At 39.9% G+C, this 27646-nt stretch overlaps 2 protein-coding genes across 8 annotated transcripts in view; one reads left to right on the top strand and one right to left on the bottom strand.

Annotated features, from left to right (window-relative positions):
• Son (SON DNA and RNA binding protein) overlaps positions 1–15907 on the bottom strand; it is a 31995-nt gene extending 16088 nt beyond the window's left edge. For 4 of the 5 annotated variants that reach the window (XM_026393525.2, XM_026393527.2, XM_026393528.2 and 1 more), the window contains exons 1-6: positions 15798–15907; positions 12298–12464; positions 4129–10074; positions 2468–2628; positions 428–574; positions 29–217 (exon numbers count right to left, since the gene is read on the bottom strand). In XM_026393525.2, coding sequence (XP_026249310.1) covers positions 29–217; positions 428–574; positions 2468–2628; positions 4129–10074; positions 12298–12464; positions 15798–15874 — 6687 coding nt within the window. In that variant the 5' untranslated portion in view covers positions 15875–15907. Of the gene's footprint in view, positions 1–28; positions 218–427; positions 575–763; positions 2239–2467; positions 2629–4128; positions 10075–12297; positions 12465–15797 lie in introns of those variants that run through there. The other variant, XM_026393530.2, reaches the window with a different exon arrangement.
• Gart (phosphoribosylglycinamide formyltransferase, phosphoribosylglycinamide synthetase, phosphoribosylaminoimidazole synthetase) overlaps positions 15497–27646 on the top strand; it is a 32261-nt gene continuing 20111 nt past the window's right edge. Inside the window, exons 1-5 of one of the 3 annotated variants that reach the window (XM_077795391.1) lie at positions 15497–15517; positions 19965–20115; positions 24310–24405; positions 25236–25410; positions 26918–27029. In XM_077795391.1, the coding sequence (XP_077651517.1) occupies positions 19971–20115; positions 24310–24405; positions 25236–25410; positions 26918–27029 (528 nt within the window). In that variant the 5' untranslated portion in view covers positions 15497–15517; positions 19965–19970. Of the gene's footprint in view, positions 15518–16839; positions 16880–17734; positions 17794–19964; positions 20116–24309; positions 24406–25235; positions 25411–26917; positions 27030–27646 lie in introns of those variants that run through there. The other 2 variants (XM_077795389.1, XM_077795390.1) reach the window with 2 other exon arrangements.

The raw sequence follows: 27646 nt of genomic DNA, 5'->3' as shown, positions 1-27646 counted from the left end.
AAAAACATGTAATATTCCTCTTACTTACCTCTGAGGGCAAATTGCTGCTGAAAACATTATCATCATCTTTGTTTTCTTCACCATTCTTCTCTACAGGAACCCACTCTCCATAAACACTATCTGCTTCCTTTTTTCGATGCTGAGATCCAGATGACACAGGAAATTCTTTTGTCAGTGTTACCTGACTTTTTGGCGGAGTTGGCTTTGCTGCAGCAATCTAAAAAATAATGTTTCTTAATTAAAACCCAATAAAACATGAAGTGGTTTCTAAGAATTTCAACATAATCTGGAGGAAATGTTTACTCTGGGAGGACATGGTTTTGTTCATTATTTTACCATAGTATTTTAATCAAAAATTAATAAACGCCATGTGCATTTATCATCCATAAGTTGTGCCATTTCAATCTATATAAGCGCTAATACTCACATTCAGATTGAAAAAAATGGGCTTGGGTTCACTGAGTTTAAAGGGATGATGATAAAAAGGAGGTTCTTCTTCCTCTTCATCCGAAACATGAGGTTTATTCACTATTACATCATCATCTTCTTTACTCTGTGCAATCTGTTTGCATTTCTTTAAAAGTAAAAACAAACAAAAGATAAACTTTATGGTTTATATAGAATAACATGCAATTTTTAAGAAAAATCAAAACCACATAAAGTCAACTTTCAAAGGTAAATTAGTGACAGGTTATAAAAAGGTAATTTAACTTATTAGCTACTTAAACAGACTCTGGCTGGTCAGTCAGTCAACAACATTTATTGAGCACCTACTATGTGCAGAGCACTGTACTGGGCACTGTCTGGGGAATACAAAAAAAAAAAAAAAAAAAGACATGGTCCCTGCTCCCAAGGAGCTTACATTCTAATACAAGAGACAGAATACATACACATGAAATAATTGGAGAACGTTTTTTACAGAGCAACACAATAACAAGTGCAAACTGATATAATACAAACTGGGTACATAAGTGCTAAAAGAACAAAGGCTTAAGAGAAAATAGAGTCAGGCAGGGTTTGTGAATCAAAGAATATCTCTTGAAGAATTCTAAGCCAGATTTTCATAGTGAAGAACAAGGACTGGTAGAGAAGGAAAAGAAAGTCATTCTGGTCTGGTAATGGTAAAAAGGTGAGAAAAAAAATCTTGTTAGGAGGGACAAGAGCGCTGATGATGAGGCTAAAAAACAGCAAAATACTAAGCATTTATAAAGTTTTAATGATGGATCTGGTAAGTAAGCAATAGAAGCTTTTGCTAGGTCTTTATGTTTTAACTTATAATTCATATTGTAATAAATCTAAGTGAGGAAACAGATTAAGAAACGTTATGATCCCCAAATGTATGATACAATAAAAGTTTTAAAACATTTGTGATAGAGTCAGACAGTAATGTGTCTCTCTATAAATGTTTTGTAGACTGAATCTCTTAAGGTATAGAACTTAAGGAAAATAAGGCATAATGGAGAGGGTGCAATTGATGCAGTCTGACACATAAACGAACGTCAATTCCTTCCTGAGAAGCAAAGGAACAGACGCAATTACCTGGCTTTATAAAAAGGTCAGAGTAAATTTGGGTAGACCTGTCTCTATACAAGCAGTAGAATTCATCACATCTACTATCAATTGAAAATATTACAACAGGATAAAAAGCTCATTTAGCCAAAAACACAAGAGTGTATCAAGCATGTAACCAAGGGGAACAGAATATATTGACAGTGGCAGGCTGGCATAAGGCTAGCCAATGACAAGTTTCAATATATGAAACAATGTGGTATTTTCTGGATCCTAGCAGCAATATTTCAGCATCTCCCCCCAAAAAAATAATAAAATAAATCAAAGCCTCCCCAAAAAAGCCTCAATCAAAAAGATCAAATTCTTAAAAACAAAAATAAGTGTATTTAAAATATGTTACTGCCAAAACCCGAACCGCAGGAAGAACTGATAATGGCCGGCCATTATCGCCAATGGCTGGTACCAAACAGCCAAAACCCGAAATGTTGATGCGAAAGAAGTTCCTTTCAGGCAATGGCCAGCTATTCTCATTAATTTCCAAGCTCCGGTGGCAAAAGATCATTTCTGAAGATTGTCTGTGTCTTTGCGTATATGCAGTACACTCGTGGCGATCAGTGAACACGTCGTGAATGGAAACGAAACTGTAGGCGAGCTTCTGCGTGTTGCTCACTCAACACCTCCTCCATTCAAACGAACCGTCCCACTCCTCAGTCAGTTTGGCTTCTAAAACTGGAAAGCAAAAGTAATGGGAAGTAACTTTTAGCTAGCGGAGCTTAGCCATCCCGGATAATGGCCTGCTAAACAGAGCTTCTGCCGCTGCCACATCTGTATTTCGGGTTTTGGCCACTCGGTGCCAGCCATTATCAGTTCAGCCCACAATTCAGGTTTTGGCACACTCCAGAGTCAACATCCCTGGAATAATCCATTTAAGAATGAAAACAAATTCTGTCTAGCTTACCTCAGTTAGTTCTTCTATAGTAGCTCCTCCTGACTTTTTAGCAACTTTCTCTTCTATTGTAGGTGGAGGTGCAGGCTTCAGGTTTGGCGGTAAAGGAACACCAGCCTTAGCACACATGGCAGCTGCGTTAGCTTTGGCTATTTCAAGTAATTGAGCCTTATCTGTAAGAGAAAAATAAAAGCAGTTTTCCTTAAGGTTGTACATTTTGTATTATCCAAAGTTTCATATGCTAATAATATGAAGGGCATCAATTTTCTGCCATAAGAGTATGATCAAACTACTCTTTGGCTCTAAGTTTTTAAGCGCTGGCCCTTCAAGTCCTTATGGAATTTCCCAAACACTACAAAATGCTTGCTCATTATAACTTATAATGATCACCAAGCCACACAGAAACCCATCAAAGCCAATTTCATTTCCCAAATTATCTGGACCTTAAAACTTTTCTCCTCCTAATCTGACCTCTTAAGTGACCCTTTACACTCAAAATAAAGTGTCCCCCCCTTCTAACATGTCTTCATCAAGCCAGAATTAACAGCTTTTCCACATGAGGAGCAATCAACACATTCCATCCTTTTGGTAAAAAGAGAGAGGTTTTTCCCTGTGTCTCCTTCACTGATTTTTGAATCAGTTTGGGAATTATATACCGTCTCTCTACTTTGAATAAAAGTGAGCTGAGAAAACACTTGTTGAACTGAATGCAAATTCTTCCTTACTGCTCTTAACATCTTTTTCTTTAGATAATCCTGACCTGGACATATCCAATCCACTGGGATAATAAATTATGCAGCAGGTAACCTGCATCCATCAAGTTTTATTCATCTCTGCATACTACTTAAAAATATCAAAACATAGTACTTATTTTTAAAACATGGAAGAACAGTAGTTGTGCTGGGGTTTTTTAATTTGTTTTTGTCTTTGGGTAGTGAGGACTGAATCCAGGGATGCATTAGGACTAAGCCATGTCCCTGGCCCTTTTTATTTTTTGAGACAGGGTCTTGCTAAGTTGCTTACAACCTTGCAAAACTATCCTCCCGCTTCAGCTTCCCAAGCCACTGGGATTAAGGAATGCACCACCACAACTGGTCAGAACAGATTCTAATCTAATAAATTCCACTTTACCCATAACAATTTTCATTTACCTCATTAAATAACCCCAGATGCAAATTTCCTACTGACTTCTATTTCCAGGTGTATAAAACAGAAGAATTACTTTCACAAACATTTAACAATTCTAGATTGCCATTTTAAGATGTTAATTTATTAAAAAAGAAAGAAAACCATAATTTTGCTCAGTGTATGTATAACACATATAATAACAATATGACAATATGACCATATATACTGGCCTTGTTTTTCGTAACAGGACCATCTCCCATCTGCCCTTTTCTTTGGTCTCTATCTACTTTTGCTTCTCATTTTTAGTTAAGGCAAGATGGTGCAAGCAAAATAAAAAATTCAAGGAAAAAAAACCTTGGTTCTTATATACTCCAAAGCAGGTCTTTCTTAACTCCTATGACATGCTCACATGCATCTATCCCTTTATCAACACAGGCTTATCCAATCACACTTAAACCCATGATCTAAAATATCCTATTTGACTCAAAATCACAAAAAACTCAGGTTTAAATCACTCCTTATTAAATTTTGAAAGAATGACTCACCCAAATCTGTTAGACGTTTCGGTGATCTGCCTCTTTCAGAAGACCTGGATCTCTTACGTCGGATGGGAGATCTACTAAATCTTCTTCTCAAGGGTGTTCTTGATCTCCTTAATCTGACTGGTGATATACTAAAGCTTCGTCTTCTTACCACAGACCTGGATCTTCTCCGACGGCTGGGGGTGCGGCTCCTTCGGCTGGGGGTGCGGCTCCTTCGGCTGGGGGTGCGGCTCCTTCGGCTGGGGGTGCGGCTCCTTCGGCTGGGGGTACGGCTCCTTCGGCTTGGGGTGCGGCTCCTTCGGCTGGGGGAAATGCTAAAACTCCTCCTTCTACCCACAGATCTAGACCTTCTTCGACGACTAGGAGTGTGACTCCTACTCCGACGACTTGGGGTTCGACTTCGAGCTCTAACTGCTTTTCGATTATCCCTGGAGCTTGATCTTTTTCTTTTTCTTTCCCTGGACTTAGATCTGTGCTTTGGAGACCTTTTGCGCTTCTCTTTTGATACAGATCGCCTACCTCTAGACTTTGACCTTGATCTGCTGCTCCTCCTCCTGCGTCTTGAACGTGACCGTGAACGTGTTTGTGAGCGATGAGACTTGGACTTTGATGATCTTTTCCTTGCCCTGGAACGAGACTCACTGGTACGCTTACGGGACTTGTGTTCAGAAGATTTGGAACGCTTACTCCGAGACCTTAAAGAAGAGTCTCTTTTTTTCTCTTTCTCACCTTTGTCACGGTTCTTATTTTTCTTGCTTTTTTCATGTGTGTCCTTAACTTTTACAAAAATTTCATAATCATCTTTTTCCTCTGAAGAAGACTCTGAAGCCCTTTCTGGTACACTAGTTACAACTGGACTGGCAGCCGATTTATCACGTTCAGCTTCACTTGCAAGTAAAGGTCCTTCAATACCAGCTCTAAGGCTTGTAAGTCGTTCCATGTCCTTAGGAAGTAATGGTCTCACTAAATCCGCTTCATTAATTTCATCAATGTTAGCAGAAAATCCTGAATCAGACATCTCTTTAGTAGAGAGAGGTACTTCTTTGTCTTCTCCACTACTTTCTTTAGGGCTGAGAGCAACTGCTAATATTTGGTCACTCTCTCTCACAGGTAATGGTTCTTCTGTATCCTTACTAATAAGATTATTAGATGTTAAATCAAGATGAATGTCTTTAGCAGGCAAAGGTCCCTCTATGTCAGCTTCACTACCACCACTGGGGCTGTTGGAAATTACCATGTCATGTTCAGTATCTTGAGTAGTTAAAGATACCTCATCATATTTACTAACTGAACTGAGAGCAGATGCTGTCACAAACTCAATACCCTTATTAGTTTCCGTTGTATCAGGTTCCAGAACAAGAGGACCAATAGAAGATAGTGTTCCTCCTACATCAGCTTCACTAATACCAGGGCAGATATCCAATACTGAGCATTGTTTAGTCTCATTCATGGGCAAAACTTTTTCTTCACCAGTTTCACCAACAGGACCAGTGCTAGCAATAGACTCTGTATTATGTTCCATATCTTTAGCAATTATATAATTATTTAAACTTAGGTCTGTACTTATACCATGTTCATTTTCATAAGAGTCACTTTTCACGTGTCCTTCCACATGTGGCTCTTCACCTGAATGCAATGGAATCTCCTGCATGCTAATGTCTGGAGAAAAAGTTTGATCACCAGATAGTAAAGTCACCCCTTTCATAACATGTGATGATACAACATTAGATCCCACTATCACTGGTGTAGAGACTAAAGCCATTTCAGCTGATGTTACTTGAGTTTGCTCTGAAACAGTGACAGCAGACTCTGAAAATGTCACAGTGGACTCCTGGACAGAAACACATGGTTCTGAAACAATCATAGCAGGTTGAAGGAATGACACTGCTGGTTCCAGAACAGGCACAGAAGGCTCCAGGGCAGACACAACTGATACAGGAATGGTAACCATCTCTGGCTCAACCATGGTGGGAGGCTCTGGTACAGCCACAGCTTGTGATTCTAACTCAGTCACGGCTGGTGGTTCTGGGCCAGCCACAGGAGGAGGTTCTGGGCCAGCCACGGCAGGAGGTTCTGGGCCAGCCACGGCAGGAGGCTCTGGGCCAGCCACAACAGGAGGCTCTGGGCCAGCCACAACAGGAGGCGCTGTGCCAGCCACAGCAGGAGGCACTGGGCCAGCCATGCCTGGTAGCTCCAGAATGCTCTCTGTTGGTTCTGGCTCCAACAGGGACATGGATACCTCTGAGGCAACATGTCCTGCAGCTCTCATGGAATCAAATGTTTCTGCTGCCTCTGACATCATAGGAGGCTCTGATGTTAACATAGATGGTTCAGATGAAATGGGCATTTCAGATACCATACAAGTCACTGGTCTCTCTGGAATACTTTCATGTTCTTCTGCTACTACTGCAGACTCAACAGGTATTGATGTAACTGAAGACTCTAACTCTGGTGGTGGTTCTGGAACAGTCACAATTGCCTCTGATGCTAACACTGAGGACTCTGATCCTGTCACCGAATAATTAGCAGGCACTGCCGGAGGCTCTGAAATCTCACTTTGACTCACAGCAGGCTCAGGCTGTGATACACACTCTTCAGAGGGTAATGCTGACACCTCTGAAGGCCAAGTATTTTCAGCTGTTAATGCTGCCTGCTCAGTGGGTAATGCAGGACCCTCCGGTGGTTCCTCAGGAGGCAATGGTGGTGTCATTGGTGGCTCCTCAGGAGGCAATGGTGGCATTGTTGGGGGCTCTTCAGGAGGCAAAGGTGGCACCATATATGCCTCCGTATATGTATCAGTATAAGAATCAGTGTAAGAATCAGCTGCCATAGACATCATTGAACGATCAGCAGTATAAGATGACATCATAGATCGGTCAGCCGCAGAGTACGATGACATCATAGACCGGTCAGCAGCAGAGTATGATGACATCATTGACCGGTCTGCACCCATGGACATCATAGATCGATCAGCCATTGGGGACATCATGGAGCGTTCATAAGCTGACATCATAGAACGCTCATAGGCTGACATCATAGAGCGCTCAGCCATAGGAGACATCATAGAGCGCTCGTAGGCTGACATCATAGAGCGCTCGTAGGCTGACATCATAGAGCGCTCAGCCATAGGGGACATCATAGACCGCTCATAAGACATCATAGAGCGTTCATAAGATGACATCATGGAACGTTCTGCAGCATAGGACATCATCATAGAACGTCTAGATGCTAACATCAAGGGTCTAGGTGCTAACCTATATGGCCTAGGTGCTATTCTATAGGACCTGGGTGCTATTCTATAGGGTCTAGGTGACATCCTATAGGGATCAGGAGTTAGTCTGTAGGGATCATGGCCTAATCTATAGGGGTCCTGTCCTAACCTGTAAGCATCATGACCTAACCTATAAGGGTCATGACCCAACCTATATGGATCCTGAGCTAACCTGTAAGGATCCTGAGCTAACCTATAAGGATCAGGAGATTTTGAACCCAACATAGCAGAATCTTGGGTACTAGAGGCTAACATCTGGGCATCCATGGTACCAGAGGCTAACATCTGGGCATCCATGGTGCCAGAAGCTAACATTTGAGAATCCATAGTGCCAGATGCTAACATCTGGGAATCCATAGAACTAGTTGCTAACATCTGGGAGTCCATGGTGCTGGTTGCTAACATCTGGGAGTCCATGGTGCTGGTTGCTAACATCTGGGAGTCCATGGAGCTGGTTGCTAACATCTGGGAGTCCATGGAGCTGGTTGCTAACATCTGGGAGTCCATGGAGCTGGTTGCTAACATCTGGGAGTCCATGGAACTGGTTGCTAACATCTGGGAGTCCATAGTGCTAGTTGCTAACATCTGGGAGTCCATGGAACTAGTTGCTAACATCTGGGAGTCCATGGTGCTAGAGGCTAACATCTGGGAGTCCATGGTGCTAGAGGCTAACATCTGGGAGTCCATGGTGTTGGACGCTAGCATCTGGGAGTCCATGGTGTTGGATGCTAGCATCTGGGAGTCCATGGTGTTGGATGCTAACATATGGGTCTCCATGGTGTTAGAAGCTAACATATGGGATTCTTGGGCCATCAAGGGATCCACTCCTACTGTTACAGAAGTCTCCCCCACTAATGTAGCAGGCAGCTCCTGTGCTACCGTATTATAGGATTCCAGCGCTGTCGTCGAGGGCACCTCCAGGGACTGCGACACGGTCATCGTTGACAGCTCCGATGTTGTCACCACAGACTGAACAGAGATCTCCAGCGCCACAGTTGCCACTGGCTGCCCAGGCAACTCTGGCGCCCCAGGCTGCCCTGGCAACTCAAGCACCCCTGTTGCCAGAGGCTGCCCCAAAAGCTCCAGTGCTCCAGCTGCCCCAGACTGCCCTGAGAACTCCAGTGCCCCAGTTGCCATGAGCTGCCCAGGCAACTCTAGTGCCCCAGCTGCCACAGACTGCCCCGACAACTCCAGTGCCCTAGTTGCCGAAGGCAGCCCTGGCAACTCTGGCACCCCAGTCACCGAAGGCTGCCCAGACAACTCCAGCGCTGTTGTTGCCACTGGCTGTCCTGGCAACTCCAGCACCATAGTTGCCTCAGGCTGCCCCAGCAACCCTGTTGCTGCTGTCACCTCAGGATGCCCAGGATGTTCCACCGTTGTCATCCCCACAGGCTGCTCGAACTCTGTTGTCGTCACAGGTTGTTCGGTCAACTCCATTGCTACTGTTACCGCAGGCTGCCCTGGCAACTCTACTGTCGCTGACACTGCAGGCAACCCTGGCAACTCCTGTGCCATCACAGGTGGCTCTGGTACCTCCTGTGGTGGCTCCAACCCCATGGATGGTGCTGGAGGCCCTGGCAATTCCTGCGACAACTGTGGCACTGGTGTCACAGAGGGCCCCGGCAACTCAGGCACTGCAGTCGCAGGGGGCCCTGGCAACTCAGGCACTGGGGTAGAAAGGGGCCCTGACAACTCTGGCACCGGGGTAGCAGAGGGCCCAGGTAACTCCAGCACTGGAGTCACAGGGGGCCCCTGCAACTCCGACTTGGAGGTCGCAGGTAGCCCCGGCAACTCCAGCACTGAGGCTACCGACGACTCCGGCAGCTCCAACGCTGTGGTCTTAGACAGCTCCAGCAACTCCTGTGGTCTTGTCATTGATGAATCTGCAATCTCCGATGGTACTTCTACAGGTTGCTCTGGAAATCTTAGCACTTCAGTTGCAGATGACTCTGGAAAATCCACTGTTGTTGATGTGCTTGGTTCAGGGTGCACCTCAGTAGGTGTGTCTGATGCGGTCACAAGGGTGTCTAATGGCTCTTGCACTTTTGCTACTGGAGGCTCTACCACCAACTTGATCTTTGATGGCTCTGGAGAGGTGCTCTCCAAAGATTTCAGCACAGATTTTGTCTGATACTCCACTGACGTTACAACTGGCTCAGCTGACTTCAGCCCTACTGTTGTAGCAGGCGCTGTTGCAAAGGAATCCAGAATCTTTGTTGTAGATGGTTCCAATGTTGCTGCCACAGACTGTTCTGAGATAAGTGATGTAGATCCAACTGAGAGTTCTGCAGTTTTTGTAGCTGGCTTCAGAGTTTCTAAGATGTGTGGCTCCGAAACCTCCATTGATACTACAGGAGGTTCCAGCATAACTGTAGGGGATTCACTGGACTCAGATAGGCCAAATGATCTTATAGGATGCTCCAGTGCCATTGCTGAAGGTTCAGAATCAAACTTTAAAAAGGAATCAGATTCTAAATCTATGTTCCCATCATGATGAGATTTCGGCTTTGACTCAGATTCTTCTGGCTGTCTTTTGTACTTTTTTTCCTTTTCTTTCTTCTTTTTCTTCTTTTTGTTTTTGTGCTTTTTATGCTTCTTTGACTTTTTGGTGGGAATTTCATCAGTAGGATCTGTTTGTACAGATACACATCTGCTTTTTCTGGAGGCCTCTTTCAAATCTGAAATAAAAATTAAATTTTGTCAGATGGTCTCCAAAGTAGATTTAAATAAATCATATATACCAGTATTTTTGCTCCATGTTAAAACTTCATAGTATAATACCCTATGTTAAACAAAAAGTTACCAAATAAATTCTTTTCCATAAACCAATTAGTCCAAAGACTGCCACTTTTCCAATATTCTTTCTACAACTAAAGTTTGAGTTAAAAATAACTTCTTACTTTATCCCAAAAACATTATCTAGAATTATATTAAAATGTGTTTTAGGGCTGAGGGTAGACCTGCTCAGAATACACAAAGCTCTGGGTTCAATACCAATCACCAAAACAACAACAAAAAATTTTAATAAATTCTATTAAATTAATTCTTTATCCAGTTCTTAAATTTTAGCAAATATTTTACGAACTGTATCAATCAATATATCATGTTTAGCTGCTACCATTGCTATTAAAAACATCTACATTAAGAAAAATTGGAGGGAGGGAGTATTAGGGATTAAATTCAGAGGCACTCTAGCACTGAGTTATAACCCCAATTCTTTTCATTTTTTATTTGGAGACAGGGTCTTGCTAAATTGCTGAAGCCCTGAACTTGCAATCCTCCTGCCACAGCCTCCAAGTAACTGGGATTATAGTAACTGAAATTACAGGCATGCACATGGCACCTGGCTATTTTTTATAATTATTTTACAACTCCTTTTTATACAAGAAGCAACATGGCACATTGGCTCTGAAACAAAATGCCTACTTTTGTACCCTCAATCAGTGCATCAGTTAGTAGATAAATAGCATTAACCAAATTACTGACCCACTGTCTAACGTTGGAAGCTGAATAAACTAAACCATGCTAGTGCATCCAACAAGACTGGGCACATGGTAAACTCAACAATGGTAATTACTTCTAAACAGAATACAAACATCTGAACAACAAATGCAACAAATCAATATAGAACTTAGATTGCATCTTTTCATACTTGTACATTGATTAAAAACTATATTTTCCCCTGAATACTCTTCTAAAAATGACTAAGCAATAGGAAAAAATTTCTTACACCCTTTAATATGTAATTTAAGAATATGTCAGAGCCAGGCATGGTGGCGCATGCCTGTAATCCCAGGGGCTTGGGATGCTGAGGCAGGCGGACTGCTAGTTCAAAGCCAGCCTCAGCAAAAGCATGATACTAAGCAACTCAGTGAGACCCTGTCTCTAAATAAAATACAAAAGATGGGGCCGGGTATGTGGCTTGGTGGTCAAGTGCCCCTGAGTTCAATCCCAGTACCCACCCGCCAACCAAAAAAGAACATTTCAGAGCTGGAGATGTAACTCAGTGGTAGACCACTTGCCTAGTATACATGAGGCTGAGTTCAACCCCCAGCTCAATCCACACCAAAAAAAAAAAAAAAAGACATTTTTTTCAATTTGCATATCCTAGAAAAGATCATTTAGTTCCACTTTAAACTAGATGGGATTTATCCTAATACCAGTATTAAATTAGATAAATCAGAAAAAGCCAATCAGACATTCTGGCCATTAAGACTATAGAAAAATATAAACTGATAAGAACAAATCCCTTTCTATTGTTTGTTTATTTCATAACTTCAAATATTGGTTAAAAAAAGGTTAAGAAAATGTTGCTAGAACCATAAATCTAAGTGTATGCTTTTTAAACCACAACATACAAAAGAAGATCATACCACACACCTAATTCCTAAAGACAGTAACTATCATTTTTTATAATTAATTATATATCCTTCCCTTGTAAATATCAATTATTTAATCAACTCTAAAAAATCTAAATATTCATACAATGACTCCCTTTCATTGTATTTTTAAATGGTGTGGGTGTAAAAACGAGACATCTCTAAGCCTGGACTTTAAAATAAAAACTTCTAGGGTTATATCTTTAAAAAAAAAAAAAAAAATTTGAACCAGGATACTACACCATCCAAATCTGATGTTTAAAGACAACTGTTCAATGAAAATCCACATTCAAAAATCCTGGAACTAAGACACTATAAAATTGAATCAAAGAGAGAAAAAATTATATTCTACCAGCAAAGAAATGCATCAATGTTCATGTTTCAGTATAATTTTGTTCTCAAGGGAGAATTTTACCAAGAAAGTCTTCAGTAAATTGATTCAATAAAATAATACTTAACCTTCAAACAAAAATTTTAAAAAACTTAAAAACCAAAATTTTGAGACATTTATCTCCATCTTACCTGGCTTATATCGTAGTTCTGTATCTAAGACCCCAGAAAGCACTTCCTCTATCTTCTGCACTATTTCTTCATTTGGTAGGCTCCTGGCAGAGGCACCTGCATCACCTGCCTGGTTTCCTTCAATAGGTGTATTTGTTTCACCATTCAGCTGGCCTTCACTCCTTCCACTTGACAAGAAAAGTTTTTCAAAATTCATTAACATTTTATCACACCACATGATAAATCAATAAGCTAATATTGATGTTCCAATTAATATAACTTTCACCCTTTTCCTTCCTATTTCAGATATTTGCCACTAGGCATCCTTAATACGATATACTCATAGCTGGGACATTTTCATTTTTACACAAAGTGTTCAGCACTGAAATTTAAGAAAATATATATACAAAATCATATTTCTAAGCAAAACCTTTTTTAAATGAAATAATTCCAGAAATATAACTTGAGGTTTTGGGTTACCTATATACTTCTCTCCAGGGAGAAATATTAATAAGAGCTTAAATAAGATGACCTAACATTATGGTAGAAACTATGGCCACAATAAAACCACACCTGTGCACGGGTCACAATTACAATAAACAGTATCAAGGAACACAGAAGTTAGCCACTGACACATTGAGTAAAAAAAGTAATTTGTAGTCTCTGTTCAGGTTTAAGGCTGTTACTGAAATGCCATAAAATTTATAAAGAAAAATATTTATATAATTTATACCTAATTATAAAAAATCCTGGTATTAAAAAATTTCTGGTGTTCAAAAAAATTCACATTAAACAAGTGGTAACTCATTTATTTATTTTTTTTTTAAATATTTATTTTTTGTTTTTGTTTTTGGCGGACACATCTTTGTATGTGGTGCTGAGGATCGAACCCGGGCCGCAGGAATGTCAGGCGAGCGCGCTACCGCTTGAGCCACATCCCCAGCCCCGGTAACTCATTTATACTAACAAAATGATAGATGGTTTAACATACTTTCAACTCAAAGAGTCAGAAGAATTTAAGTATAGATAAAACATTTCACCTTGTAATCATTTTTATTGTTTTTGTGTAAATGTGAAAATTTTGAAATCTAATAATTTCAATATTAATTTTACTTTAATTTTAGCTAACTGAAAACACATAAAAGTCTAGTCACAATAAATTCAGTAATTAACTAAATGTTAAGGAACATTTGATTTTTGAATGTAATGAACCATGTAATAATAATAAACATTTGTTGAGTACTAAGTAGTGTCATGTCATGTTCTACATTTTCAACTCATTTAGTCCTACTAAAACTCAAATCACCACTATTACTCTGATTTTATAAATGAGGGAAATGGGGCAGAGAGAAGACAAGAAACTAAACTGAAGATCATATAGCTATTAAAAAGTGAAGCAAGTATTCAAAACCAGAGGCCATACTCTTGAACACTTCTATATTCACTGGATCACTTACTCGAACTAGCTAAACATCACTTTATAACCCAGATGCATGTAAAAGTAGATGGGGAAAAGAGAAAAAACAGTTCACTGAAATGGTTAATAAAAAACTTGTCTCTGGGTTGGGGCTGTAGTTCAGTGGTAAATCACTTCCCTTGCATGTGTGAGGCACTGGTTTCAAACCTCAGCACCACATAAAAATAAAGATACTGTGTGTTCATCTACAACTAAAAAAAATTTTTTTTAAATCTTGTCTTTACACCAATAATACATTAATTTGTGTTAAAGAGCTGAATATTTCCCTAGTGATAATCTGCTTTATCTAATATTCCTTTCAGATTGCCTTTATGAAGCACTATTTTACACTTTTCCTGAGCACTTATACATACATAATTACCATATATTTAAAAGTCACAAAACTACGATTTTAAAAAGTCTGCTCAGAAAGCAATCTTAATCACCTTAAAAGCTGCCAGGATATTAATTGCAACTACTGAAAAGCAATGAGAATTTCAAACCACTTAAATATCCTTCAATATATTCCTACAAAGGAATTCTATGCAGCCATGAAGAGTAACCCAAATTTTGAGTCTGTTATGGACAAACTACTTGGCACTAACAGGTTGAAAAATAAAATAGAACAATTACATTAACAAAACGCATGTTAATCTGTATACACAGGGAAAAACTAAAGGATATAACATCAATAAGAGTATTTGGTTTTTTTCTCCTTTTATAGTTTCTAGATTTTTTTTACAGCAAAAGAAATGCTCATTTTCTAACAGAAAGACTGACTTTTAAAAGCTATAAAAACAAAGCAAACACAATTACTGATGTCATACAACTATTTAAAAGTTTCCAAGACAATTATTTTCCCTTAGCTCAGGTCTCTTCTCATCCTAAACACTACCAATATCACAAAACGTTCAAAAGCAATGTAATAAGAGATATATTTCCCACTTTAAAAACAACACATTCTGCAAAAAGGTGTTGCAGTAATACATCATTACCTCCAATAATGTTCATTTAGATACCTAATTAAATTGCTTTTCCGACTATTTTCAAATTCACATATTGTTGTTGTCCTAAACTTTTAAAATATAATTAGCAAAAACAGTGTAACTCAGAACAAGCAAATTACTTTTCAAGATCTCTTTCCAACCTCTGGACTTTTGAGTATTTTCATACAAAACAAAAAATAGTAAAAGACAACCACTTAACAGCAAGAGCCACACTATTTTCATTTCTCGGTAAACAACTACTCTGGAGATCTCTCCATCTTTAAATTTCGTGAAACCAACGTGACCTATGTAAAGTCTATCAGAAATAGCAAAACTAGCGTGCTGATCAAATATGTCAACTGAGGCAGGGGTAGCAAGAAAAAAATTGGCCTAGACACAAAATCCACTTTCCAATTGTCAAAATCTAGTAATCATCGGTATTTCCAAGACCCAGTCCATCCTCTTCTCGAATATTTCACAAGTTGGCCAATATCAGTTTGCGGTATTTTCACTTAAATCTCTAATCTGTTAGAATGCTGCCTGGTGGAAAACACAGAATACTGGGCCCAAATAGCAGAATTAATGGCTCCCGGCCCCCAAACGGTGTGAAGCTGGCAATAATAGAGCGGATTTAGGATTACCCAAGAAACGGCCGTTAGAGACCCTTTCCGGTCACAGACACCGGCCGGCGAAATCCGCGGAGGCGGAGAGGGGGAGGGGAGAGGCGGCGGCGGAGGAGGGGCTGAGGAAGGACTAGGCCCGTCCCTGGTGGACAAGTAGGCCTACCAGTCGCTAAAGGGTAAGGGGAGAGCAAGCGGCAGAGAAGGGTGAGCGTCTAAACTCTGTAAAAAAGGAGGAGTCTGAAATTGCCACAGAAAAGGCGAAGTTTCTCCGGGAAAAGGGAACGAGCGGATGGAGGGTTGGGGGGGAGGGCCCGGAAAATGGATCCCAGGCCCAGGCGGGGCCGTAGCGGGGCCTGAGCCGAGGAACGACGGCGTCTGTGAAGAAAGGTACCATGGAAGCCTAAGGCGGGGGCCCTAGCAGCCCTTTGGGAGCAGAAAAGTCAGGGAGGTATTTACCTGGAAAGCTCCTGTTGGATTTCCCGGAATTTACTGACCACGAAAGACCTAAAAACCTGCTCGATGTCGGCCGCCATGGCGTCCGCTCCGTTCTCTCAACTCCTCCTCGCTAGTCCTCCAGGCTCCCAGCATGCCTCGGGAGGAGGCGCAGCGGTCAATTCCTTCTCTCGCCTTCCTGATTGGTTCGTGTGGGAGCGCCCAGACCGGCACGCTCCGCCAACGGACCAATCAGTGGGCACGGTCCCGCTCTCCTCCTCTGTTTCCGAGCGGCTGGGGGAGAGCTGCTGACGTTTGCGCCGCGCACGACTAAGTCCGCCATGTTAGTATCTGACGCAGGCGCCATTACAGAAGTCTCTCTAGAGATCCCTGTCAGATTCTGTTATCGGCCCCCCAACAGTTTTGAGGGGCTTTAGGAGATTTGCTGTCGCGTCTGAATGTCTGAGATGAAATTCCATGAGGAACGAGGGCAAAAAAAAAAAAAACGCAACATGGTGCTTGTACTAGAGCTCCCAGTGTTTGCTAGTGGCGCCGACTTGAGTTTAGTCAGGGAGATGCAAACGGGAAGGAACTGGAGCCCGGGTTCCCCCTGTGCTGTGAACACGATTAACGTTTCTATCCCTGCTCTCTCCCCTGCCTCCTATATTCGGATAATTTTTTTAGCAACAGGCTGGAGGTCCTGCGCTCAAAAGCCTAGTGCATTCTGGGCTCCTAGGAGCCGAGCAGGTCATGAGACTGTCCCCGCAGTAGCTGGTCAGCTCTGACTTTCGCGAACTGCCCACAAGGAGCCAAATGTGGCTTCGGCGTCTGGGCGCTCCCACAGAGCTCAGGAGACTCCCGGGGAGGAATGGAGAAGTTACGTGGCAGCCCTCACTACAGTGACCCACTGTAAACATGCTTTGGTCAGGCTGTGGTCCCAAGCAGGCTCAAGCCGCGCCCGAGCGGGAAGGAGCCCCACTGATTGCCTGGACCAGGGACCCAGGCCAGGCGACCAATGGGGAGGGAGGCGGGTGAGGGGCGGGCGCGCGGAGCCCCGGGCCACTTCCGGCGAGCAGCGAGTGCGAGCGGCTTGGCCGTGGGTATAGGTGCGTAAGCTCCCTCGGCTTTTAGACCACGTTTATGCTTTGGCTGGGGATTTACTTTCAGGAACTGAGTGGAATTGTAGAAACACGCTTGGCTGTAGAAATTTTCGTCTTGTTTTGAAATACGGTGGCTGGGGACTTGGCCATGTGCTTTGCATTGTTAATGGAGGTTTACACGTGAGCTATCACTTTCCCTGCGAATAGGGCCAGGCCTGTTTGTGTCTTTATGCTTTTTTCAAGCCATAACCCAAAATTGATATACTCATCACTTGTCTCGTTGTGCGTCCGTTGTCACTAGCTGATTTGATCCACTTGTGTTTGTACGTTATTCCCCAAATTCTTTGAAGTGGGCTTCTCTGGCTCTGCTGTTCTCGTTGTAGGTTACCCATTCTAATCACTGAGGCCCAAGGTTAAGTCCCTCAAGGTTTCTCAGCTAGTAAAGAGTGAGGAAAAGCGACTTCTGGAGCCCAAGCTTCTTGCCTAATCCTGATGTACCTTTCAGGCTGGCTAGCACTGCTGTTTCATAGATTCTGTATGTAAAGTAAGCAGGAAATTTTTCTTAAACTGCCAGTCTTATTCAAACAAATATGTGATATTTTCTGTAGATTTAAAGATATGTTTCTTTCAGATATTTCAATGCACATAGCACATAAAATGTCTATTTTGGGTTGAATTAAAATAGCTTTTCCTTCTGAGACTAATTTAGCAGGGTTTTCCCCATAAGTTTATAATGCTAATCATGTCAATTGTTGTCTGAAAAGTATCTAAAAAAAATGGCTTCATTTGGAATCCAGAATCTGCACCATCTTAGCTGTGTGACCTCCAGCAATTTATATAATCTAACTGGGCTTCCATCTTTTTCAGTAAAGTAGCAATGATAGTAGTATCTAAAAATTTAGAATGGCACCTGGCATGAGGTAAGTGCTTTAAAAAAATAGCTTTTTAATATTAAAGGCTTAAGTTTTCCTTTATGTATGTAGTTTTAGCATCTTACAGGAAGTTATCAATTTCAGTTTCATTATCCTGGTACCATCATGCCTTCTACATAGTTAGATGTCTTTTGAAAATTAGTAAATTAATGTGGCAAATTATTTATTCTTTTGTGAAGTTTTTTCCATTGTTTTTTGTTCTGGGAATTGAACCCAGGGCTTCTGCTGAATACTGTACTACTAAGCCATACCCCCAGCCACTTTTTTTTCCTCCTAGTGTAATGATTTGATAAATTGTTTCTATTCCAAAATATGAATGTGGGTGAAAGAAGTAATTGTAACAAGTTTGCATTTACAACCCCTAAGTTCTATAAGTAGTATTAATATTTTATAAATGTCATTTCAATTAATCTTTACACAACCAAGGTCACACAAATACCAAAACTAAGAGGTGTTTAAATTGATTTTTGCCTTCTCTACCAGATTTCAAACATAGCACACAAACTTCCTAAATCAGAAGTCAGCAAACTACAACTCCCTCCTGCCAAACCCCTCTGCTGCCTGCTTGCTTGCTTTTTTGCATTTTTTTTCCTGTATTGGCAGTTGAACCCAGGCGTACTTTGCCACTGACCTACATCCCCAGCTCTTTTTTGACCTGGTTTACCTATGTTGCTTAGGGCCTAACTTGGTAAGGCTGCCTAGAACTTAGTGATCCTCCTGCCTCAGCCTCCCAAGTCACTGGGATTACAGGTGTGCGCCACTGCACCTAACTGTACCTGTTTTTCTGCTGGCTATTTTTCAGCCCACCAAATAAGAATGGTTTGGGGATGGTGGATAATGTTTTTATCACATGTGATAAAATTATATTTGTACATAAAAATTTTATTGTTTTATTTATTTTGTTACAAACTTTCAGGTGGCTTCCTACTGCCTAGATCCCTGGTAGGCAAATAATACCTTTGTCCTGCTGCCTGTTTTTTAAAGTTAAGTTTTTCTGGATATTGGCATGTTCACCTTTCAGTGTATTGTCTATATCTCCTCTCATGTCACCATAGACAGTTGGTAGTTTGGACACAGCACATACCCCTCAAATATTTACTATCTGGTCCTTTACAGATGAAATTTGCTGACCCCAGTCTTTAATATTTCTTTCAATTTGTGATAACTTTATCATAAAGTTGTCTATACAGTCTCAAAGTTTAGAAATAGATTTTAAATTTGGGGTCTAAATTTAAGTGTCAGCGTGTATGCCTGTAGTCCCAGTTACTTGGAAGGTTGGTGCAGGAGGATCCCTTGAGCCTAAAAGTACAGGGCTGCCTAGGCAACATAGTAAGACTCCAGTCTCTTAAAATCAAACAATCATTTTTTCTTATTAAGGCTTTGATGATTATTAATCTTCCTAAAATGAAGCTAGAGAAGAGAGATTGTAGGATATTATTTCTCAGATAAGGAACTATATTACTATTTTCTGTTGCATATAATATTACAGACTGAATAAGTTATGAAGAAAAGAGTTTTATTAGCTCACAGTTCTGGAAGTGCAAGGTCAGAGGGCCCCATCTGATGATCAGCTTCTTGTTGGTAAAGTCCTTAAGTGGCAGAGCATCGTGTGGCAATAGCCAAACTGGTACACATAAATATATGTGTGTATCTCCAGTCTGGCCCTCTTATAAAACCATCTAGGTTTAGAAAAGGTCGTTAGGGTGGGGTCTCCACCCCAATGATCTTTTCTAAACTTAATCACCTTCCAAAAACTCTGCCTGTAACCATAGTTGGATTACATTTCCACTTTGCTAATAGCTCACAATGGGGATTAAATTTCAATACTTGAAACCCTGGGGAACACCTAAACCATAACAGAAGCCACATCACCATGACTTAATCTAGGTCTCTAAGCTGGTCTTCCTTATTTTTAGAATCTCCCCTTACCCTATGACTACGGTCATTTTTCTCAAATTATTAATGAAAATTTTTTTAAAAAATGAATCAGTAGGTGAAAATATCATTTGAGTACAAATTATTTACTTGACTCATTTAGATAACGATTAAATAATATTTGTGGTATGTAAAGCATATGCATTCTAAAATGCATAAAATCATATGTAACTATGATTTTCTTGCTTCAGAGGTTCATTTTCCTTTGAATTCCTGCTTTACAGACAGCGATGGCAGCCCGAGTACTTGTCATTGGCAGTGGCGGAAGGGAACATGCGCTGGCCTGGAAGCTTGCACAGTCTCATCATGTCAAACAAGTGCTTATTGCCCCAGGAAATGCAGGCACTGCCTGCTCTGAAAAGATTTCAAATACTGGTAATTGTGTTACACAAATGGGAAATAATAATTACTATCTGTTAATAATAAATTGTCAACCACCTCTGTCCTTTATAATACTAATGGTAGATTGCTATTCAAGTTTGAATGCTTTTCTTAACTTTAAAATTTATGTGGTAATTTGAATACCTGACATGTATTATAAATGTAAGGTAGCCTTTTGTTCAGAATATGGCATTTCACGACCCAGCTCTCCCGCTCCTTGGTATTTTCCCAAAAGATCTAATAAAAAAAGAATATGGCGTTTCATTATCTTAAATTATTTTAAATCTTAAGAAATACATCCATTGAAAAGGTAGCAAATGCCAAATATAATTTAAAGTCTTTTTTTTTAAGAGCTTTATAGTTATACATAGTAGTTGGGCTCCTCCATGCAAACTCATACATGCATGAGATTCAGTTTTAGTTCATGATCCCCTGCCGGTTTTCCTTCCCGTCCTCCCTCCCTCCCGCCCTGTTCTTCCTCCTCTACTAGACTTCCTTTCACCTATTTATTTTTTTATAGTTGATTGATTCCTTTTTATTTATGCATAAAGATGAAATTCCCTGTGATATATTTACATATGCACTTGATGTGATATTTTTTTCTTTTTAAGAATTCACTCTGCATTGCCTCTCCTTTCCCATCCCTCCACTCTGCTACTCGATCTCCTTCTACATTACTGATCTTCCCTTTGTGTTATCCTGTTCTTCCTTTCCCTGTTCCTTTAGTTCACTCCAGCTTCCACGGATGAGAGAGAACTTTTGACCTTTGAGTTTCTGAGTTTGGCTTATTTCATTTAGCGTGATTTTCTCCATTTCCATCCATTTACTGAAAAAATACCATAATTTCATTCTTCTTTATGGCTGAATAGAACTCTATTGTATATATGTATACAACATTTTGTTAATCAATTCATCTATTGACAGGCATCTTGATTGATTCCATAATTTAGCTACCATGAATTGTACTGCTCTATACATTGAGGTGGTGTATTGCAATAATATGCCTGTTTTAGAACTATGGGGAAAATACCAGAGCGTGGGATAGCTGGGTCCTCTAATGGTTCCATCTCTAGTCTTTTGAGGAATCTCCATACTGTTTTCCAAAGTGATTGTAGTCCTACCAACAATGTACAGCATGTAGAATTGTTTGTATTCTTGATCATTGCCATTCTGGCTGGAGTAAGATGAAATCTTAGTATAGTTTTGATTTGCATTTATCTGATTGCTAGAGATGTTGAACATTTTTTCATATATTTTTTGCTTTTCTGTTCCAGGGATGATCCACTGAGCCACATCCCCAGCCCTTTTTATTTTTTATTTTGAGACAGGTTCTCACTAAATTGCTGAGGCAGACTTTGAACTTGCAATCCTCCTGTGTCAGTCTCCCAAGCAGCTGGGATTACAGGCATGTACCACCATGCCTGACATTTTTGGCCATTTGTGTTTCTTCTTTTGAGAAGTTTCTATTCAGTTGTTTTGCCCATTTATTGATTAGGTTATTTGGTTTTTTTGGTGGGGTTTTTTTTTTTTTTTTTTTTTGAGTTTTTATACATTCTGGGTATTAATCCCATATTGGAGTAGTGGCTGGCCAAGATTTTTTTCATTCTATAGGCTCGCTCTCCATGCTCTTAATCATTTCCTTTGCTCTGCAGAAGCTTTTTAGTTTGATGGCATCCCACTTATTGATTCTTGGTTATATTTCTTGTGCTTTGGTGGTCTTGTTAAGGAAGTCGGTGCCAGCACCTTTATGATGAAGTGTTGACCCCCTGTTTTCTTCTAGAAGTTGCAAGATTTCTAGTCTAATTCCTAAGTAGTTTAAAGGCATTTTGATGTGTATTTTTGGAAATGAGAGGTTGAACAGTACTATCAAAGGTCAGTCTTAACAGTTCTAACTTAAAAAATGATCAGCTCATATGCTGTATTAAATTATTCATAGTACTTAGAATATGACTCAAGATTCCTCACCTTGCCTTACAAAACCTTTCTGCAATCTGGTTTCCACCTGCAGTTCCAGCCTGGTCTTTTGTATCTTTTTTTCACTAAACTGCATCAATGTTGTCCTGCCAGTTTTTCAAACACAGCTAACTGCCTTGAAATTTATTTCCTTCCCTAACATGATGGGCTTCTAATCACTTTGGGTCAACTTCAATGTTACCCCTTCAAAGGGTCTTAAAGTTTCTAAGTAAAGCATTTGTTCACTGTGTGTCCTGTTTTCTGTTATGAAACATTGTGTTTGTTTGTCTGTTTCTTTGTTTATTTTTACAGTTTTTTTGGTGGTGCTGTGATTGAACCCAGGGCCTTGTGCATGCAAGGCAAGCACTCTAAAACGGAGTTATATCCCCATCTCCTACTGTATTTATTTCTGTTATCAATCTCTATCATCCTTTCCCCTGCCCCCACTAGAATATAGTCCGTAAGATGTAAACTCTAGGAGAACAAAGAATTTATCTGTCTTAGTTTGCATTATGTGCACTCTATGTGACACATGATATTTATGGCCAGAAGAATATAGACACAACAAGCCACAAACTAAGAAGATACTTGCATGTAATTAATACCAACAATGGTTTTTGTTTGTTTGTTTTGTTTTGTTTTTTTGACCTGGGAATTGAACCCAAGGATGCTTAACCACTGAGCCATCTCCCCAGCCCTTTTTATTTTTGAGACAGGATCTCCTAAGTTCCTGAGACTGTCCTTGAACTCAAAATTCTCCTGTCTTAGCCTCCCAGATGACTAGGGTTATAGGGATGCACTACTATGCCCAGCTTTTTTTAACAATTTTCAGAAGGCAAAAAATAAAATATCTCCTTTTCTGGGATCTTACTCTATTTATTGAAACAGCATATTTTATCTATATGCAATTGAGTTCATAGAGACAAGCCCATCAAAATCTCCCGAGTTGTCATAAGACTGCTGCCATTTGCAGTAACTGAGGTTAGATGGGTTCTCTTGCTACTGCTCCTATATTGATTTGGTTGACCCTGCTTGATTTACTTGTATGTGGGGATACTAACCCAAGGTGCAGTGTATTCTATCCTTCCTACACTCAGGTAGTTTCTGTAGATTGAGAACCTGACCTCTGAACTTGCAGAAGAGAGTCTTATAATCATCAGTCCTCATGAAGTTCTTTAAACAGCTCTGCTGAGACCCTACCTAACTCAACCAGCCATACAATTCACCTCATATCAAATTTGTTTAATTTGTACATGTTTGTGTATGTGTGTATTGTGTAGAACAACACAGTGAGTTGTAAAGCATCCTAAGTCTAAGGACTTAAGATGGCATTGATCATACTGCCAGGGCCTATAGCAATACCTAACACTTAGTGAGTTCTCAGTAACTCTTGAATGAATGACATTAAGGACCAGTTTCTGAGTACATTCTGTGATTGGTTGTTTGTTTACTATACATTCAACACTGGTGATATAACCATGATTTACAGCTTTGTGGGAAGCTTATTGGTATTTTCACCATACCAATGATAACAGACAACTGAGCTATGTTACTTGCCAAATGCACTGAAAATAGAATTTCTCTTGGTGAACCTGTCATTTGTACCAATAAAAGAAAACCAAGAGATGAGCAAGATGACGCACACCTGTAATCCCATCCCACTGGCTCTAGAAGCGGAGGCAGAAAGATCATGAGTTCAAAGCTAGCCTCAGCAACTTAGCAAGGCCCTAAACAATTCTGTGAGACCTGTGTCAAAAAGGGCTGGAGCTGGAACTGGGGTTGTGGCTCAGAGGTGGAGCGCTCGCCTAGCATGTGCGAGGCCCTGGATTCAATCCTCAGTACCACATAAAGATAAATAAATAAAATAAGTATATTGTGTCCAACTACAACTAAAAAAATAAATATTTGAAAAAGGGGGACAGAGGCCTATAATCCTAGCAGCTAGGGAGGCTGAAACAGAAGAATCGCGAGTTCAAAGCCAGTCTCGGCAACAGAGAGGCAAGGCGCTAAGCAACTCAGTGAGACCCTGTCTTTAAATAAAATACAAAATAGGGCTGGGATGTGGCTCAGTTGTTGAGTGCCCTCAGTTCAATCCCTGGTACCAAAAAGGAAGAAGAAAACCACACTTAATAGCCTGAAATATTAATGTTTAGTTAAAAGTAGTTTACTAAGTACAGGACTTAGTTAACTGAAAAAGTGTTTTCATAAATGTGTGTTTGTGTTTTCTTTTCATAGACATCTCGATCACTGATCATACTGCCCTTGCTCAATTCTGCAAAGATGAGAAAATTGAATTTGTAGTTGTTGGACCAGAGGCACCTCTGGCTGCTGGTAAGTTTCATTTCTATTTATTAAAAAGGCAAATAACCAGAATTTGACCTCTAGAGGTGAGATGTTGTATCTGTTACAGATGAGGACTTTTAATAGTAGAAAAAGAACTTTGGTCTTGAAATTTATGGATTCTAGATTTTTCTTTTCCCAAATGTCAATAATGAGGTAGGGATCCAATTTGTAATCATGAGAAACATTTTATATATCTTTGATCTATTCTGGTGTCTATTTAATAATCCATATATTCAAATACAACAAATTTTGCTGTTTTGTTTTTGCTTTTTGGTTCTGGGGATTGAACCCAAAGGTACTATACCACTGAGCCACATCCCTAGCCCTACGTATTTTTTATTTTGAGACAGGATCTCATTAAGTTGCCCAGGGACTCACTAAGCTCCTGAGGCTGGCTTCAAACTTGCTTTCCTCATGCCTTAGCCTCCTGAGTTGCTGGGGTGCTAGGATTACAGGTATACACCACTGTGCCCTACTCTTTTTTTTTTTTTTTTTTTTTTTCCTTTTTCTTTTTTTCTTAAAGTGTTGACCAGGTCAGTTTCAAACTTATGGGCTTAAGTGATCCTCCTACCCCAGCCTTCCCAGTGACTGAGACTATAGGCGTGTGCTAACATGCCTGGTTTTTCTGCTGGATTTGAATCACCTCTTAGTGGCCTATTGTTTATAAGTAGTAGACAATATGAAAAACTTAGTTATCCTCTGCCACCAGTTATATACCTGCCTTGTATAAAGTTATTTGGTCTAATCCTAATTCGTATTCAGTCTAAAAGTTCTAAAGAGAGATCTTTGGTCCCCTAACTGACTGTCTGCTTTGATAGGAATTGTTGGGGACCTGACCTCTGCAGGAGTGCGATGTTTTGGCCCCACAGCAGAAGCAGCTCAGTTAGAGTCCAGCAAAAGATTTGCCAAAGAGTTTATGGACCGACACAGAATCCCAACTGCACAATGGAGAGCTTTCACCAAACCTGAAGAGGCCTGTAGCTTCATTATGAGGTAGGTAGAAGGCTGCCTATGAAGGGGAGTTGTTGAATTAGGATATTTACATATAAAATCACTTTTATGTTGAAATATAATGGTTGGTTTTTAGGCTATCATGAGTTTATAATAAATTAATTATAAAAGAAATTATTTGTAGCTGAGGAGGTAGCTCAGTGGTATAACATTTGCCTAGCATGTGCAAATCCTTGGGTTCAATCCCTGACACCACAAAGAAGGAAGGGGGCGTGGGGAGGAAGGAAGGAAGGAACATATTTTCAATAAATGTTAGGTAAGTTACCTTTTTCCAATACCAAATTTTTCCAACACCAAAATAAGATTATAAAATCTGTGACATTATAGAAAGATGAAATTTTAATAATTATTACTGAGTAGTTCCTGAGAGGGAAAATATGCTTAGTTTTGTTAAGTCATGTACTCTTTTCACAACCAAACTGAAAAGCACAGAGGTATCTTATAACATAAATGTTCTTGATTTTTGTCATAAATAATTAACCAGAGTGAAGAATCATCACTTGGTTGTCTGCCACCACTGCTCCATCCTAATCTTAAAATTAAACATTCTTTGTTCTCTTATATATGGAAAACATTGATTGAGTTGGGATTGTGGCTCAGTTGGGATTGTGGTAGAGTGCTCGCCTAGCATGGGCGGGACCAGGATTGATCCTCAGCACCACATAAAAATAAAGGCATTGTGTTGTGTCCATCTACACCTAAAAAATAAATATTAAAAAAAGAAGAAGAAAAAGAAAACATTGAAAATGAGTGAATGTCATTAGACAAATCTTTGCCCTCTTTTTGTTGACATTCTCTACTACCCAATATGTTTTCCTTTCATTTGGGTCAAGTTCATTCTTTATTCATTCTTCATCTTACAGGGTTTCTTAGACACTGAATATTAATATTTCCTAGTAGTGAAGCCAGATTTAAAGTTAGGTAGTCAGTGTAGTTAGGTAAATCGGGTCTAATACCGAGTGAAATCTAAAATGGAGGCAGATGCCTTGGGTAAGTAACAATTTTGTTACTTACTTTGGGTAAGCCTTCTTCCAGACCCAGTCCCATTCCATGATTACTTGTTTTGGCTTCCAAAAATTTTCTGTGTCCATGATTTTGTTGGTTTATACAGCCACATCTTTTACTTAAATGAGATTCACTACTTTCTGTCTTAAAGATCATTTCATGTCTACTCTATGCATCTGCTTATTCCTCCAGAGATTTTGCCTGTGTGATCTCATTGTAAGTGAAAAAAAGAATAGATAGATAGATAGATAGATAGATAGATAGATAGATAGATAGATAGATATAGTCTATGAACACAGCTATAAAGGAATGCTTATGAAAAAAGTCCTGGCAGGAAGTATGTCAAGATGACTTTAGAATGATAAGTGATTTTTTTTTCTGCTTTTCAGTTGTTGCTACAGTATATTATTATAGAATCCTAAAACATTTTTAAATGTTGAGTTATAAGCATTTATGGGATATTGAAGATTGCTCTGCTTTGTAGTGCGGACTTCCCTGCTTTGGTTGTGAAGGCCAGTGGTCTTGCAGCTGGGAAAGGAGTGATTGTTGCAAAGAGCAAAGAGGAAGCCTGCAAAGCTGTACAGGAGATCATGCAGGTAAATTGGTTCTTCTGAAAGTTTCCTTTTCTATTCATACCAAATAAATACTCTTTAAGTTATAAAATGTTGGGGCTATGATCGTGCCTCAGTGATAGAACCCTTGCCTAGCATGTGTGAGGCACTGGGTTTAATCCTAAGCCCCGCATAAAAATAAATAGTAAATAAAATAAAGGTATTGTGTCCATCTACAACAAAAATATTTTTTTTTTAAAGTTGAAAAAATAAAAGATTACAATATATACCTCAAAATAAGGAAACTCTGGGGCTGGGAATGTGGCTCAGTGATAGTGGATACCTACCATGAGCAAAGCCCTGGATTCAATTTCCAATACACCTCACACCTCCACAAACAAAGAGAAGGAAAACACAGCAAAGTTATTTTTTATCATACTATGTATTATAATTCATTTTTATAGAATAGTTCTTACAGATCCACACTAATAATTAAACCATAACTCATTCTGTTGAAGTAAGTTCTAACATCCTTTGTTTTCTGCTACTGAAAGGTAGAAAATCCTCAGGCTATAGAACATATATATCTCAAATCATCCATGAGGAGTATCGTCTTTGTCCCGCATGTCCCAATTCTAAGAGAAATGGAGCAATGAATATAC

The sequence above is a fragment of the Urocitellus parryii genome, chromosome 2 (genome assembly GCF_045843805.1).
Source record: "Urocitellus parryii isolate mUroPar1 chromosome 2, mUroPar1.hap1, whole genome shotgun sequence".
Taxonomy (NCBI): domain Eukaryota; kingdom Metazoa; phylum Chordata; class Mammalia; order Rodentia; family Sciuridae; genus Urocitellus; species Urocitellus parryii.
Note: the sequence above shows the minus strand (reverse complement) of the source record. Positions and strands in the feature narration are given on the sequence as shown.